We start from the raw sequence: 15,681 nt of genomic DNA on the forward strand, positions 1-15,681 counted from the left end.
TGCACTGTCAAAAATATTAAAAATAGAAAACAAAAAAATTCCCTGACATGTCCCCTGTTGAAAGAGGTGGCTGTGGAGATAGTGGATGCTATGGTGATCATCTTCCAAAATTCTATAGATTCTGAAATAGTTCCTGTGTCTGGAAGGTGGCAAATATAAACCCCAATATTTAAGGAAGGAGGGAGAAAGAAAGAAAACGGGAATGACAGACATGTTAGCCTGACACCAGTAGAAGGGAAAACGCTAGAATCTATAATGAGGTGATAACTGGACACTTGGAAAATAATGGTAGGATTGGGCAGAGTCAACGTGGATTTATGAAAGTGAAATCATGTTTAAAAACCTGCCGGAGTTTTTTGAGCTGTAAGAAGCAGAATAGATAAGGGGGAACTGGTGGATGTGGTGTATTCAGATTTTCAGAAAGCTTTTGATAAGGTCCCACACAAAAGGTTAGTAAACAAAATTAGGACAAATGGGATTTGAGGGGATATATGGCATGGATAGATAACTGGTTAACACACAGAAAACAGTAGGAATAAGTGGGTCATTTTCAGGTTGGCAGGCTGTGACTAGGGGAGGGTGGGGGTACTGCAAGGATCAGTGCTTTGCTCCCAGTTATTCACAATCTAAATCAATGATTTGGATGTGGGGATTAAATGCAATATTCCCAAGTTTGCAGATGACACCTAGGTGGAAGTGAGAGTTGTGAGGAGGGTGCAAAGAGGTTTTAGGGGGATTTGGAGAGGCTAAGCGAGTGGGTGAAAATCAGGCAGATGGAATACAATGTAGAGAAATGCAAGCTTATCCACTTTGGTAGCAAAAACAGAAATATAGAGTATTTCTTAAATGGTGAGAAGCTGAGAAATGTTGAGTTTCAAATGGACTTGGGTGTCCTTGTTCATGAGTCACTGAAAGCTAATATGTAGGTACATCAAACAGTTAAGGCGGCAGAGGGTATGTTGGTCTTTATTACAAGAAGATTTGAGTACAGGAGTTAAAATGTCTTACTGCAATTCTATAGAACCTTGGTGAGAATTCACCTGGAGGATTGTGTGCCGTTTTGGTCTCCTTACCTAAGGAAAGATATACTTGCCATAGAGGGAGTGCAATGGAAGCTCACTAAATTAATTCCTGGGATGGAGGGATTGTTCTATGAGGAAAGATTAAATAGACTGGGCCTTTATTCTCTGGAGTTTAGAAGAATGAGAGGTGATCTCATTCAGACATACAGAATTCTTACAGGGCTCAACAGGATAGTTGCAGGAAGGATGTTTCCCCTGGCTGGGGTGGGACAGAGGGTCTAGAACCAGGGAGCACAGTCCCAGCATAAGGGCAGGCCATTTGGGAGTGAAATTAGGAGGAATTTCTTCACTCAGAAGGTGGCGAATCTTTGGAATTCTTTGCCCCAGAGGGCTGTGGAGGCTCAGTCAATGAGTATGTTCAAGACTGAGATCGATAGATTTCGATGTATTAAAAACATCAACAAGTGCAGGGGTAGTGCAGGAAAATAGTGTAGAGGTAGAGGATCAGCTATCAATCTCATTGATTGGCAGAGTGATCGCGAAGGGCTGAATGGCCTACTCCTGCTCCTATTTATGTTCTTATGAATGTTACTTTTCAGGCTCATTCCTCGATAGAGAAAGGCGGACTGATCACATTGGTGAAAATTCGGTTCCTTGAGACTGATGAGGATTTCAGCCTACGAGGTGAGACTCTGAGCCAAGCCTTGGAAGAAGATCGAAGATTAGGACTTGTTCCATTCTTTGTAAGTCTTAAAATGGACAAATTTCTTCTGAGTTGGAAAGATTTTCATTCTGTCTCTGATTTTTAAACATTTATTCATGGTATGTGGGCGCCGCTGGCTAGGCCCACCCCTAATTGCCCTTGTTCAGAGGGTATTTAAGAGTCAACCACATTGCTGTGAGTCTGGAGTCACATGTAGGCCAGACTGGGTAAGGACTTCAAATTTCCTTCCCGAAAGGGCATTAGTGAACCAAATGGTTTTTATGACAATCGACAATGGTTTCGTGGTCATCATCAGATTTTTAATTCCAGATTTTTATTGAATTCAAATTTCACCATCTGCCATGGTGGGATTTGAACCTGGGTCCCCAGAGCATTACCCTGAGTGTCCGGATTACTAGTCTAGTGATAATACCACTTATACCACCACCTCCCCATCTGAATGTTTTTTATCATCAAAATCAAAAGATATTGATCGCTATTCTAGAATCACTCACATTCTAGAATCGCTCACACCCCAGAGTCTCTTGACCTTCCAGAATATCTCAATCCTCCAGAGTCATGCATATTCTAGAGTCACTCACATGCTTCTGGAATATCTCACTCTTCTAGAATCGCTCACATTCTAGAGTCACTCATATTCTAGAGTCTCTCACCTATCTAACCTTGAAAAAAATTGCCAGATTTCAGCTTCCAGTAATTCCTTCTCCAGTTCTTTGGTGAACACCTGGAGTCATTTTCAGCAAATGTGTGCTCTTCAGTATTTAGGAGCACAATTCATGCTCATATTTAGCCTCAAAGACATGCCAACTAAATATTTTTAATGGTCACAGACCTGAAACGTTAACTCTGTTTTTCTCTCCACGGTGTCTGTCTGGCCTGTTGAGCATTTCCAGCATTTTCTGTTTTTATTTAAGATTCCCAATATTTTACCCAAGCATTTTTAATTGATCAGAAATGTACTTTTTAAAAAGAGTGAATAAAAGTTGAAGTGTATTAAGTACTGAGGTAAATTGATCTTTGCAATATATATTGGAAATAAGGTTTGAAGCCTATTATTGTGCCAGAGGCCATGCCCATGAGGGGTGATGGGTATCACTGGGGAGGTTGGTTCAGTTTGGCATCATTCTCAGCCCTGGGTCAGAGTGTCTGAAACCAAGAGGTTGAGTTTATCATTTGGACCCAGATTCCACGGCAGCGCGGTGGGAGATGCATCCTTCAGATGAGACACTACACTCAGGGTCCAGTGACCAAGCCTAGAGATCCAGACGGACATTAAAGAATTTCTGGGATTATCTGCGAGGCAGTTCCTTTGCTGTCTCCTTGCAGCACCAACAGGAAGGATTGCTTATTCATCTCTTCATGGTTTACTGTTTTTTCTTACAGTGCCCTGGTGCAGCCGCAAAATTTGTTTGTAGTTTGGAGTTTTTCTTGCCTGATGCCATCCGTTCCTTGTCTTTCAGCTCTGTGCCACACTCGGTACCACCGCTGTGTGCGCTTTTGATTGCTTGACCGAGATCGGACCTGTTTGTGAGTTGCTGTTTATTGAATTATTCCTGTTGACCTGCTGCCCCTGTCCTGGGATTGGAGTTTGGAACTTCCCAACTCTCTCCACAATGTGAAATATGAAGTTAATCATTGATTAAACGAATTGTCAGATGAATGTTTCCAGGAGAGTGCGGGTTCCCTTTAACTGTGGTGGCTGTATCATGGACTTTCCTTCAATCTTCTCCTGCTCACTATTGTGGAGAGAGATCGACTGAAGTCCACAGCGAGGGAAGTGGTATCACAGACACAGCCCAGGGCTCTGGGAACCCATGCCCAATCCAACATGGGGTTTTGGGGAATCCCCCCCACCGCCCCGGGACTTTAAAGACCCCCCTAGGGCTGTGAGGACCCCACCCCCATTCCCTAGGTCTGTGAGAATCCCCCTCCCCCCTCTGTCTCCCAGATGATTGGAGAATGATCTGCAAGGAGAAGGTTGACCTTTTGACCAGCCCAGGACCCAGACTTCAATATTCACACAGACATCAGGTTATCAGTAACATTTATAACAATCAGAATAAGGTGTGGGTTTGACCAGCAGTCAGTTTTTGGGATTTAAACATCAGCCCAGAGTCTTCATTGACCAGAAAGAGTTTAATAAACATTTTGCAGAGAGTAAATATCCTAAGAAGCACTTTTTAATATCCCACCATTTAACATTTCTCAGAGACACAGGTGAATTTTAAAAGAGAAAGACTCAGAATCCTATAGGTTAGAAAGGAATTTAAGTGTGTGTGTGACTGGGGTGAATTATAAGCAAGGATCTTGCTCAGGTCAGACACTGCATTTGCAGTTCTGAATGTTTGAGTTTTTAGGATATGAAATGTCTGATATGAGGACCTCAAGGTTACTTCACAAGTTTACTGCCCAGAGTCCTGAGCACGTCATTGGGTGTTGTGTAAAACAGTTGGATGGTTTCTGAATGGATAATTCTAAATGATTTTATTGCTGTGGATTTAACTGCCTAGGTGCCAGTGAGGGGCTGTGGCTTCACATCGATGCAGCATATGCAGGAACTGCCTTCCTGTGTCCTGAATTCCGAAATTTTCTTCAGGGTATCGAATATTCCGATTCCTTCGTCTTTAACCCCTCCAAGTGGATGATGGTTCACTTTGACTGCACAGCGTTCTGGTGAGTGATACCAAAGGCAGTGAGACCAATGTTGCTGAGCCACCACCAGATGGCAGATCTGCTCTTAGAGAAAGAGGGGAAACTACAGGCCAGTTAGTTTAATATCTGTCATAGGGAAATTGCTGGAATCGATTATTAAGGAGGTTAAAGGGGGGGCACTTAGAAAAGCTCATTGCAATCAGGCAGAGTCGACATGGTTTTGTGAAAGGAGAATCATGTTTGATTAATTTATTGGCATTTTTTGAGAAGTAACAAGAAATGTGGATAAAGAGGAACCTGTGGATGTGATGTACTTAGATTTCCAGAAGGCATTTGACAAGGTGCCACATCAAAGATTACTACACGAAATCAGAGCTCACGGTGTACAGGGTAATGTATTAGCATGGATAGAGAATTGGTTAGTTAACAGGAACAGTGAGTAGGCATAAATGGGTCATTTTTGGGTTGGCAGAATGTGATGAGTGGAGTGCCACTGAGGTCAGTGCTGCGGCCTCAACTATTTACAATTTATATCAATGACTTGGATGAAAGGACTGAATGTATGGTGGCTAAATTTGCTGATCACACAAAGATAGGTAGGAAAGTAAATTGTGAAGAGGACGTAAGGTGTTGCAAAGGGATATAGATAAGTGAGTGGGAAAAAATTTGGCAGATGGAGTACAATGTGGGAAAACATGGCAGGAAGAATAGAAATTATTTAAATGGAGAGAGATTGGAGAACTCAGTTGCAGAGGGATCTGGGTGTCCTGGTACATGAATCACAAAAAGTTAATAAACAGGTCCAGCAAGTGATTATGAAGGCCAATGGAATGTTGTTTATTTGCAAGAGGAATGGAATATAAAGGTAGGGATGTTTTGCTGCAGTTGTACAGGGTCTTGGTAAGATCACATCTAGACTAGTGTGTCCAGTTTTGGTCTCCTTATTTAAAAAAAGGATGTAAGTAGGATATAGGGGAGGTATAGTGGTATTGTCACTGGGATAGTTTTCCACAGACCCAGGGGCTTTGGGGACCCAGGTTCAAATCCCACCCCGGCACATGGTGGAATTTAAATTCAATAAAAATCTGGAGTTAAAATTCTAATGATGACCATGAAATCATTGTTGATTGCTGTAAAAACCCACCTGGTTCACTAATGTCCTTTAGGGAAGGAAATCTGCTGTCCTTACCTGGTCTGGCCTACATGTGACTCCAGACTCACAGCAATGTGGTTGACTCTTAAAACTGCCCCCTGAACAAAGGCAATGAGGGATGAGCGAATAAAGTAAAATGCATTCAAAGCGGTTCAGGGAAGGTTCACTTGACTGATACCTGGGATGAGGGGGTTACTTTATGAGGAAAGGTTGGACAGCCTGGGCCTGTGACCATTGGAGTTTAGGAGATTGAGGGGTGATCTTATTGAAACGTATAAAATCCTTAAGGGGCTTGATAGGATGGATGCTGAAAGAATGTTTCCACTTGCGGGAGAGACTAGAACAAGGGGATGCAGATTAAAAATAAGGGGTCTTCATTTTAAGATGGAGACGAGAAGAATTTTTTCTCTCAGGGTCGTGAATCTTTGGAACTCTCTTCCCCAGAGAGTGGCCGAGGCAGGGTCAATGAATATTTTTAAGGCAGAGGTAGATACCTTTGACTCCTTTGTTAATCAAAATCTATCGGGGGGTAGGTGGAATGTGGAGTTGAAGTTACAATCATGATCTTATCTAATGGTGGAACAGGTCCAAAGGACCAAATGGTCGATTCCTGCTCCTACTTTCTATGTTTCTCTTTAACTTCCCAATATCCTCATGTCCTTTAATTCCATAGAACCACAGAAAAGTTATGGTGCAGAAAGAGGCCATTCAGCCCATTGTGCCTGTGCCAGCCAAAAAGAGAAAACAGAATCTAGCCGCTCATTTAAATCCCACTTTCCAGCACCTGGTCTGTAGCCTTGCAGGTTACAGCACTTCAGATACAGATCCAGGCACCTTTTTAAATGAGTCGAGTGTTTCAGCCCCAACCACCAATTTAGGCAGTGAATTCCAGACACCAACCACCCCCTGGGTGAAAAAGCTTTTCCTCATGTCCCCTCTAATCCTTCTACCAATCACCTTAAATCTGTGCCCCCTGATAATTGACCTCAGCTATGGGGAACAGGTCTTTCCTGTCTACCCAACTAGGCCCCTCATAATTTTGTACACCTCAGTTAGATCACCCCTTCCTCTGTTCTAAGGAAAACAACCCTAGCCTATCCAACCTCTCCTCGTGGCTGTAATTTTCAAGCCCTGGCAGCATTTTTGTAAATCTCCTGTGTACTCTCTCCACAGCAATCATGTCCTTCCTGTAATGCGGTGACCAGAAGTGTACACAATATTCCAGATGTGGCCTAACCAGCGTTTATACAGTTCCAGCATTACATCCCTGCTTTTGTATTCAATACCTCACCCAATAAAGGAAAAGCATTCCATCAGCTTTCTTGACCACCTGGTCCACCTGTTCTATCACCTTCAAGGACATGTGGACATGTACTCAAAGGTCTCTCACTTCCTCAACCCCTCTCAATAACTTTCCGTTTACTGAGTATTCCCTTGCTTTATTTGCCCATCCCAAATGCATTACCTCACACTTTTCCGGGTTGAATTCCGTTTGCCACTTCTCCACCAACTCAACTAAACCATTGATATAATTCTGGAATCGACAGCTATCCTCTTCACTATCAACTACACGGCCAATTTTTGTGGTCATCTGCAAATTTTCCAATCATGCCTCCCACTTTTATGTCTAGATCATTAATATGTACAACAAACAGCAAGGTCCCCAACACTGAGCCCTGTGGAATGCCGCTGGAAGCTGTTTTCCATTTGCAAAACATCCATCAACCATTATCCTTTGTTCCCTGTCACTGAGCCAATTTTGGATTCAACCTGCCACCTTCCTCTGTATCCCATGGGATCTCACTTTTCTGACCTGCTTGCCATATGTCAAATATCTTACCGAAATCCATGTAGACAACATCCACTGCGCTATCCTCATCAATCCTCCTTGTTACTTCCTCTTCGCACCCCTAAATCAATCAACTTCTGTCTTGAATATACTCAATGATAGAGGACGGTAAAGTTCCACCTTAGCCATGCTAAGGCCTTCGTACACCAGACCACCCATTGTGTGAGCAATTGTTCACTTATCTGCATTTTCTTTCCCTGGAGATGGCAGCCATGTTGGAGTAGAGACCTTGGCACGTTTTAGCAGGGAGATGGGGTCGAAGTCTCTGGAAGCGGATTCCTTCCCTTAGTCCCGGCCGTGGAATTTTACTTCTCTTTTTTTAAGCACCTTTCCGGAGGGATGAGAAGCAGCGCCTGGAGTGCAGTCCAAATGGAGAGATTAACCTGGAAATGTCCGAATCTCTCAGGCCAGAGCCCAATAATGGCTCTGTTCAATTTTGAAATGTTCCCCGATTTATTTGTCCTTTTATGTAAATGCATCAACACCTGATTCAGTAAAAGTTGGGAGTAAGGGGAGGGATAATGCGCAATAGCCAGAGTCAAAGAGAATGTTACTTTGTCATTTTTAAAATTAAAATATTTTGCAATTATCTATTTTTAAGTCTTACGTTTTTAGCTTGTCTGCTAATTTTGAGGTGGTTCATGTTTTTCTTAAATGGGGATAGTCTTTTTAAAAATCTTCAACACATGTTTGGATGTTGAAAGAGCAGATGAGTATACGGTTGGATTCTCTTGTCACAACATTGAGCTCAGAGGCTCCCCCAGCGGTTGTATACAGGTACTGTACCACAATTTGCTGTAGAGTAACTGCACAAACCAATACTGCCCTTGCATGGCTGGAACCGATCTCATTGATTCCCAGTGAGGGTCACGTTCAGCGTTCGCAATTTCACTGCGAGGTTCCACGGGAATGCAACCCCTGCAAATGGCAGGACTTTATTCACAATTTAATTGAACTGGAATTAAGATTTTGGAACTAAGACATGTTAAAAACTTTATATTGTATTTCCCTTCCAGTCTAATTCCACTCGGTCCTTTAGCCTTATTCAGTTTACTATGCCTGCAGCTCACTCAGTTCCCAGGTGTGTTTTGCAATTTATCTGACAGGATTCTCTCTTCCACAGGGTGAAAGATAAATGGAAATTACAGCAAACCTTCAGTGTTAACCCTGTGTATCTCCAACATGCCAACTCAGGAGCTGCCATTGACTTCATGGTGAGGTGTTTCTTTTAGAAAGTTTCATTGCAAGTCATCAATGTAGAGTTGGGTGTGGGAAAGGGAACTTGGTTTGGGTCAAGACCTTGGCTGAGATTCCAGTTGCCCAGTTAATGAGGTCAGGGTCAAGGGCTGTAGATGTTTTTGGAAGATGAGAAAATCAGAGCAATCCAAAATCAAAATCAAAAACCTGAACTGGGTATCATTTCCGGGTCTCTGTTATCAACCAATAAAACATCCCAGGTTGCTTCAGAGTTGGGTGAGAACGTGAAATTTCACACAGCGTCAAAGTTACCAGGTAGCTTTTAACCTCCAACTTGGCTCGAGAGGCTGGCTTCCCAGAATGTCTTACAGAAGTGGAATCAATTTGGGGAGGGTTTCATCCACCAACACTTCATGCTAATTGTACACACTCTTCAGCCCAGCATCTTTGTCAAGACATCTCCATCTCACCTGCCAGTTCTCACTGTCACTTGTGAATCTGGCGGTTCTATTGAAAGGCCATTAACCAGAAATGTTAACTCTGTTTCTCTCCACACTGGTACTGCCAGACTTGCTGAATATTTTCAGCATTTTCTGTTTGCTGTCAGTCACTGATTCCCATGACACAACTTGTATGGAGATTTAGTGGTGGGCGAGTCAATGATTGATCCAATCAGGATATTGATTATTGGCATAACCAAGCAGCAAGATGCCTGGTAGCAGGCGGTGAATAGAGGCAGACACTTCCTGAGGAAGGTCAGCCAGAGAGAGGGGGAGAGAGGGAGAGGGTGGGAGAGAGAGATGGAGGGAAGGCTGGAGGGAAGAATAGAGGGAGGGAGAGAGGGAGGGAAAGGAAGGGAGAGAGAGAGAGGGAGGGAAGGAGAGAGGGAGAGAAAGAGAGATGGAGGGAGGGAGGGAAGGAGAGAGGTAGAGAAAGAGAGATGAAGGGAGGGAGGAAAGGAGAGAGGGAGAGAAAGAGAGATGAAGGGAGGGAGAGAGGGAGGGAGGAATGAAGGGAGAGATGGAGGGAGGAGCAGGTGAATGATTCAGAGGAATCCAAATAAAGAAAACAAGCAGCACAAATTGAGGATTGAACTTCTAATTAAAGACAATAAGCCGGGATTCAGATGTTTCTGTGCTCACGAACCCTCTCACCTGAGTTTCATCTGACAGCACTTTAGAATCATTTTCCCATCCCCCCACCTATTCAGCTGACATGGTTACAGCTCTGACAGACTCCAGGTGAATACTGTGTTCAACAGAAAACTGAGCAGGGCAGCAGCACATCTACGAGGCTCCTGCTGAACTCTTGTCAGTGACTGGGGATAATCCTGGGACAAGTTCTGCTACTTGTTGGAATTTACAAAGTTTCCTTTCAGCAATTTAGTGCGGGAAGTTATTTGAAGATATTTGACTGTGACTTTGCTGATGAAAGGATTGTCTCTCTTTCTCCACAGAACTGGCAAATACCTTTGAGCCGCAAGTTTAGATCTTTAAAACTCTGGTTTGTTATTCGCTCTTTTGGAGTAGAGAAACTCCAGGCACATGTCAGATATGTAAGTGTTGGCTGTTTTTGTTCAAACACCAGTTCTGGATTCTAAGTGGAACTGGCACAGTTTCTGTGTAGGAGACAGAGCTGCAGGTTCAATGTGGATTATTACCCAATACAACTACAACTGACTAAAAATCATTTTACACCAAAACCCATTTCACTCCATTAGTCTGGGATGGATTCAAATCCAAGTTCAAAGCAAAGTTTCCTCACTGCACAAAATTCTTAAAGGGACCATGCACTGAAATGAATCTCCCACACATTCCCCACCTTCCCCCTCCCCCTCCCCCTCCCCCTCCCCCCAAGGTGGTTGAAAGTGCTGCTCATTTGCACGAAAATCAATTGATTAAGTTGAAAACCTTGAAACTGAATTTTGGAGGAAGTAATTAAAGGAGCTGAAGCTTGGAATGATCCAACACAGAACGAGGCCATTCGACCCATTGTGCCTGTGCCGGCTCTTTGGTAGAGCTATTCAATTAGTTCCACTCTTCCCTTTTTCCCACAACCCTGTAAATATTTCCTCTTCAAGTATTTATCCAATTCCTCATTGAATGTTACCCTTTCAGATGGCACATTCCAGACCACAACTTGCTTTGGTTCATAAATCTGTGTCCTCTAGTTATCAACCCTTCCTACACTGGAAACTGTTTCTGCTTATTTACTCTATCAAAATACCCCTGACAAATCTCTTGATAACCTCTCAGATCCCAGCTTCTCCAGTCTCCATGTTTCATTCATTTGTGGGATGTGAGCATCACTGGCTGGGCCAAAATTTATTACCCATCACTAATTGCCGTTGAGAATGTAGTGATGAGCTACCCGCTTGAACCACTTGCTAAGCAAGTGCCGCTTGATAGTACTGTTGATGACCCCTTCCATCGCTTTACTGATGATCGAGAGTAGACTGATGGGACGGTAATTGGCCGGGTTGGATTTGTCCTGCTTGTGTGGACAGGACATACCTGGACAATTTTCCATATATCCAGGTAGATGCCAGTGTTGTAGCTGTATTGGAACAGCTTGGCTAGGGGTGCAGCAAGTTCTGGAGCACAAGTCTTCAGTACTATTACCGGAATGTTGTCAGGGCCCATAGCCTTTGCAGTATTCAGTGCCTTCAGTCCTTTCTTAATATCACGTGGAGTGAATCGAATTGGCTGAAGATTGGCATCTGTGATGCTGGGGACCTCCAGAGGAGACCGAGATGGATCATCCACTTGGTACTTCTGGTTGAAGATTGTAGCAAAAGCCTTATCTTTTGCACCAATGTGCTGGGCTCCCCATCATTGAGGATGGGGATACTTGTGGAGCCTCCTCCTCCAGTTAGTTGTTTAATTGTCCACCACTATTCACGACTGGATGTGGCAGGACTGCAGAGCTTAGATATGATCGTTTGGCTGTGGGATTGCTTAGCTCTGTCTATCACTTGCTGGTTCTGCTGTTTGGCATGCATGTAGTCCTGTGTTGTAGCTTCACCAGGTTGACACTTCATTTTTAGATATGCCTGGTGCTGCTCCTGGCATGCCCTCCTGCACTCTTCATTGAACCAGGGTTGATCCCCTGGCTTGTTGGTAATAGTAGAGTAGGGTATATGCCAGGTTATAAGGATACAGATTGTGGTTGAGTACAATTCTGCTGTTGCTGATGGCCCACAGCGCCTCATGGATGCCTATTCTGTTCAAAATCTATCCCATTTGGCTACACGAAAAATCTGTAATTAAAAATCTAATGATGTCAATTGTTGTAAAAACCCATTTGGTTCACCAATGTCCTTTAGGGAAGGAAATCTGCTGTCCTTACCTGGTCTGGCCTACATGTGGCTCCACCACCTAAAGAGTGGTGCTCAAAATTGGCACAATACGCTGGCTGATGCCTAACCAATGTTTTAAAGATTAACATAAGCTTCCTTGCTTCTTTCACTCTATTCAAAAAGCCCAGAATCACACATGCCTTACAAAAGCCATCTCAAGTTGTCCTGTCACCTTCAACTTATCTATTTACACCCCAGCTCTCTCTGTTTCCGCACCCTCTTTAAAATTGTACCATTTAGTTTATACTGTATCTGCTCCTTCCTCCTTCCAAATGCATCAGTTCTCCATAACGCTTGACGAGGTTATATATCCAACACCCTCACTCCCAAATGTAAACTCAGTTTGACTGTTTGTTGCCTTGTTTAATTCCAAATTCATCTGGTGTATGTTTTAATGAACAGGGTACAGAGATGGCCAAGTTTTTCGAGTCCTTGGTTCGAAGTGATTCTAATTTTGAAGTCCCAGCAAAGAGACACCTTGGACTGATAACTTTTCGTTTGAAGGTGGGGAAAATATCTCAGTAGTTTCACATAGTGAACTCTATCTGCTGGTGACAGTAATGGATTTCTGTCCTAATCCTGGCAATTGGCTGTGGATTGTCCACACAGTTTAACTTGGCTGTGGTCATGTCATTGATGCTTTACTTTGAACGAGAGAGCAGACCTGGAGGTATACAGTAGATTAAACTGAGACACAAGTTAAAATCTAATAGATACAACATTTTATGTGCCCCCCACCACCCCCCCCCCACCCCCTGCCAACAGTGGGCATATTTCAGCAGAGTGGCAGGTAAAATAGGGCCAACCCATCACCTTCTCGCTGACCCCCATTTTGGGGTGGGCACTGAGATTGGCAGCCCGCCCACCATATTTAAATAAACAATTAAGAGTCCATTGAACTTGTTAACCAGCCAATTGACACGGGTAACATGGTTGCCGTGGGCAGTTGGGCGGGAGTGCGCAGGCCGCTTTTATGAAAAAACTTCTTCAAAAAATCGGGAGGGAAGGTGGGGCACTACGTTCAGGGGGGTGGTTCCCTTTGCGATTTGTGGGGGGGCTGCCACCCTAAGACAGTACCCCGCCCCCTTCTTCCTACCCACCTGCTCTTTAAAGCGCGCCACTCCCCATGCAACCCCCCCCACTTGCACCCCCGCACCCCTCCCCAAACTGCCTAAACCCTTCCTACCCGGACACACCTTGCTCTGGGATCCAGGGTCCTTCTCCTCGGGCCTGTTTGCAGACCCGGCCGTGCCCATTAATGTGCTGCTGGGATTGCTAGAGCTGCCAGCCAATCGGATTGGCCGGTAGCACCCAAGGGCGGGCCTTCCTCCCCGGTGAGGGGCGAAGTCGGGTACTGCCCCTATTTCGCCCGCCCGCCCGCAACCCCCTATGGCTGTGGGGCTGGCGTGGGGAGTGGGTCAGCTCTGTGCTGATTTTGCTCCCAGTGGGGTTGATGGATGAGGGTGACGGGGGGGGGTGGGGTGGGGGGGGGTTGCCAGGCAGCCATCCCAGCCCCGTAACATGCTGCCCAGGAAATACCCACCACATTTCAGCATCTTCTTGGGACGGCGTTGAAATCTTTCCTGACTTTTTGCCAGTTTATCGGTATAAATTTCAGTGTCAGTCCCTGACTTTTCTCTGCTCTGCCCTGTGTAACAATTCCATTGCTAAGGTGAAATTGTCTGTAATTGAGTTGTCCTTGCACAGGCTCCGGCCTAACCTCTCTTGAGGCCGATTACTGTTGGGCATACTCTGAAGCCAATGATGGGGCTTTTCCTGTTACTAAAGGAGTTCCCTGCAGAATCAGAGCGGCTTTCCTGCACTGCTGAATATTGGAAAGAATCCAGCAGAAAAGGACACTCTCTTTATAAAAAAACAAATCTGATAGTCTTGTCTCAGCAGATGTACTGAGGCAATGCTGCACTGACTCAGGATGTTGCACTTTGTCAGGCAATATTTAATGTAGTTTTGTGCTGCTGATGGGACATAGAAATATAGAAACTAGGAAACTAGGAGCAGGAGTAGGCCATTCAGCCCTTCAGGCCTGCTCCGCCATTCATTATGATCATGGCTGATCATCCAACTCAATAGCCTGCTCCCACTTTCTCCCCATATCCTTTGATCCCTTTCGCCCCAAGAGCTGTATCTAACTCCTTCTTGAAAACATACAATGTTTTGGTCTCAACTATTTTCTGTGGTAGCGAATTCCACAGGCTCACCACTCTGGGTGAAGAAATTTCCCCTCATCTCAGTCCTAATTGGTCCACCCCATATCCTCAGACTGTGACCCCTGGTTCTGGACTCCCCCCACCATTGGGAAGATCCTTCCTGCATCTACCCTCTTAGAGTTTTATAGGTTTCTATGAGATCCTCCCTCATCCCCTATTTTAAAGCTGTATGTGAAATCTGGTCACAGATCAATTGAGGGCTGGTGATGGCTTACGTGTTATTTTCTTTGGTAATCAGAGATGAAAAGAAGGTGTACATATTGGTGCTGAGTCCGATTGTTGCTCGTTCTGTTTCAAATACCTTGAGTCCTTGAAATTATACTGTATTAGGCATTGAATGAAATGTTGTACTGGGGAAGGAGGGTTTGTATGCTTGTGATTGCAAAGCCATTGTTCCCCTTTCTGTGATTATGGGTTTGGGACAGATGATCGAGAAGGTTAAATGACTTTTAAAGTGAGCTGGATTGCTTAGAAGGGAGCTGAGGTTTAGAGATATACATAATGTCAAAAATGTAATCAGAATGCTGTACTTTAAAATGTAATTCATTAATGATACTGAGCTAAAACACATATCATTAAAATAAACAGGGACCAAACAGATTGACGGAAGAGCTACTGACAGACCTCACTCAGTCGGGCACCATGTACCTGGTACCAGCCATCATCTGTAAGAAGTTCATCATTCGTTTCACTGTCACATCTCAGTTCACAATCAGAGAAGACATCCTGCGAGACTGGGAAATAATTCAGCAAAGTGCAGTCAAAATTCTACTGAATCACTCAAAATATCAGAATGGCTTTTTCAACAATAGGAGGGAAAGTGTGCTGGAGAAAATGCAGTCAAATTGTAACAGTGTTGGAGCTAAGGCTCTGGTGAAAGAAAAAACACCACAAAGCTAATTAATAAATGAATTATCTAAGTCGAGATGGCTGGGCGGTTGATGTGCTGTAGCTGTATGATGTGGGAGCTGGCAGATCCCATTGCGAGCCGCAGTGACCACATCTGCAGCAAGTGTTGGTTGCTGGAGGAACTCCGGCTCAGAATTGATGAGCTGGAGTCCAAGCTCCGGACGCTGTGGCACATGCCGGAGGGGGAGAGTTGCCTGGACACTTTGTATCAGGAGGCGGTCACACCCAGTAGATTAAGTACCTCAAATTCGGTCAGTGGTCAGGGTCAGCAGGGTGTGACTGCAAGTGAGTCAGGTAGAGGGATCCTGTGTTCAGGAACAGAGGAGCCTCAGCTCTTGACCTTGTCCAACAGGTACGAGGTACTTGCTCCCTGTGTGGATGAGGAACAGGGCTGTAGGGAGGATGAGCCAGCTGACCACGGCACTGTGGCACAGGAGGCCATTCAAGACGGGGGAGCAAGAAGACAAATGGTAGTTGTAGGGGATTCTATAAGTAGGAGAATTGATAACTTCCTTTGTAAGCAGGATCAAGAGTCCCACATGATATGTTGCCTGCCCGGTGCCAGGGTGAGGGACATCACTGACCGGCT

The 15,681-nt window shown here is 44.5% G+C and overlaps 1 protein-coding gene across 1 annotated transcript in view; it reads left to right on the forward strand.

Moving 5' to 3' along the window:
- Positions 1 to 15,083, forward strand: part of hdc (histidine decarboxylase) — a 32,144-nt gene extending 17,061 nt beyond the window's left edge. The window contains exons 6-12 of the mRNA XM_041174890.1: positions 1,622 to 1,765; positions 3,207 to 3,273; positions 4,257 to 4,419; positions 8,524 to 8,614; positions 10,054 to 10,152; positions 12,358 to 12,459; positions 14,772 to 15,083. Of these exons, the coding sequence (XP_041030824.1) occupies positions 1,622 to 1,765; positions 3,207 to 3,273; positions 4,257 to 4,419; positions 8,524 to 8,614; positions 10,054 to 10,152; positions 12,358 to 12,459; positions 14,772 to 15,083 (978 nt within the window). The remainder of the gene's footprint in view (positions 1 to 1,621; positions 1,766 to 3,206; positions 3,274 to 4,256; positions 4,420 to 8,523; positions 8,615 to 10,053; positions 10,153 to 12,357; positions 12,460 to 14,771) is intronic.
- The last annotated feature ends 598 nt before the right edge of the window (positions 15,084 to 15,681 follow it).

The sequence above is a fragment of the Carcharodon carcharias genome, chromosome 26 (assembly GCF_017639515.1).
Source record: "Carcharodon carcharias isolate sCarCar2 chromosome 26, sCarCar2.pri, whole genome shotgun sequence".
Taxonomy (NCBI): domain Eukaryota; kingdom Metazoa; phylum Chordata; class Chondrichthyes; order Lamniformes; family Lamnidae; genus Carcharodon; species Carcharodon carcharias.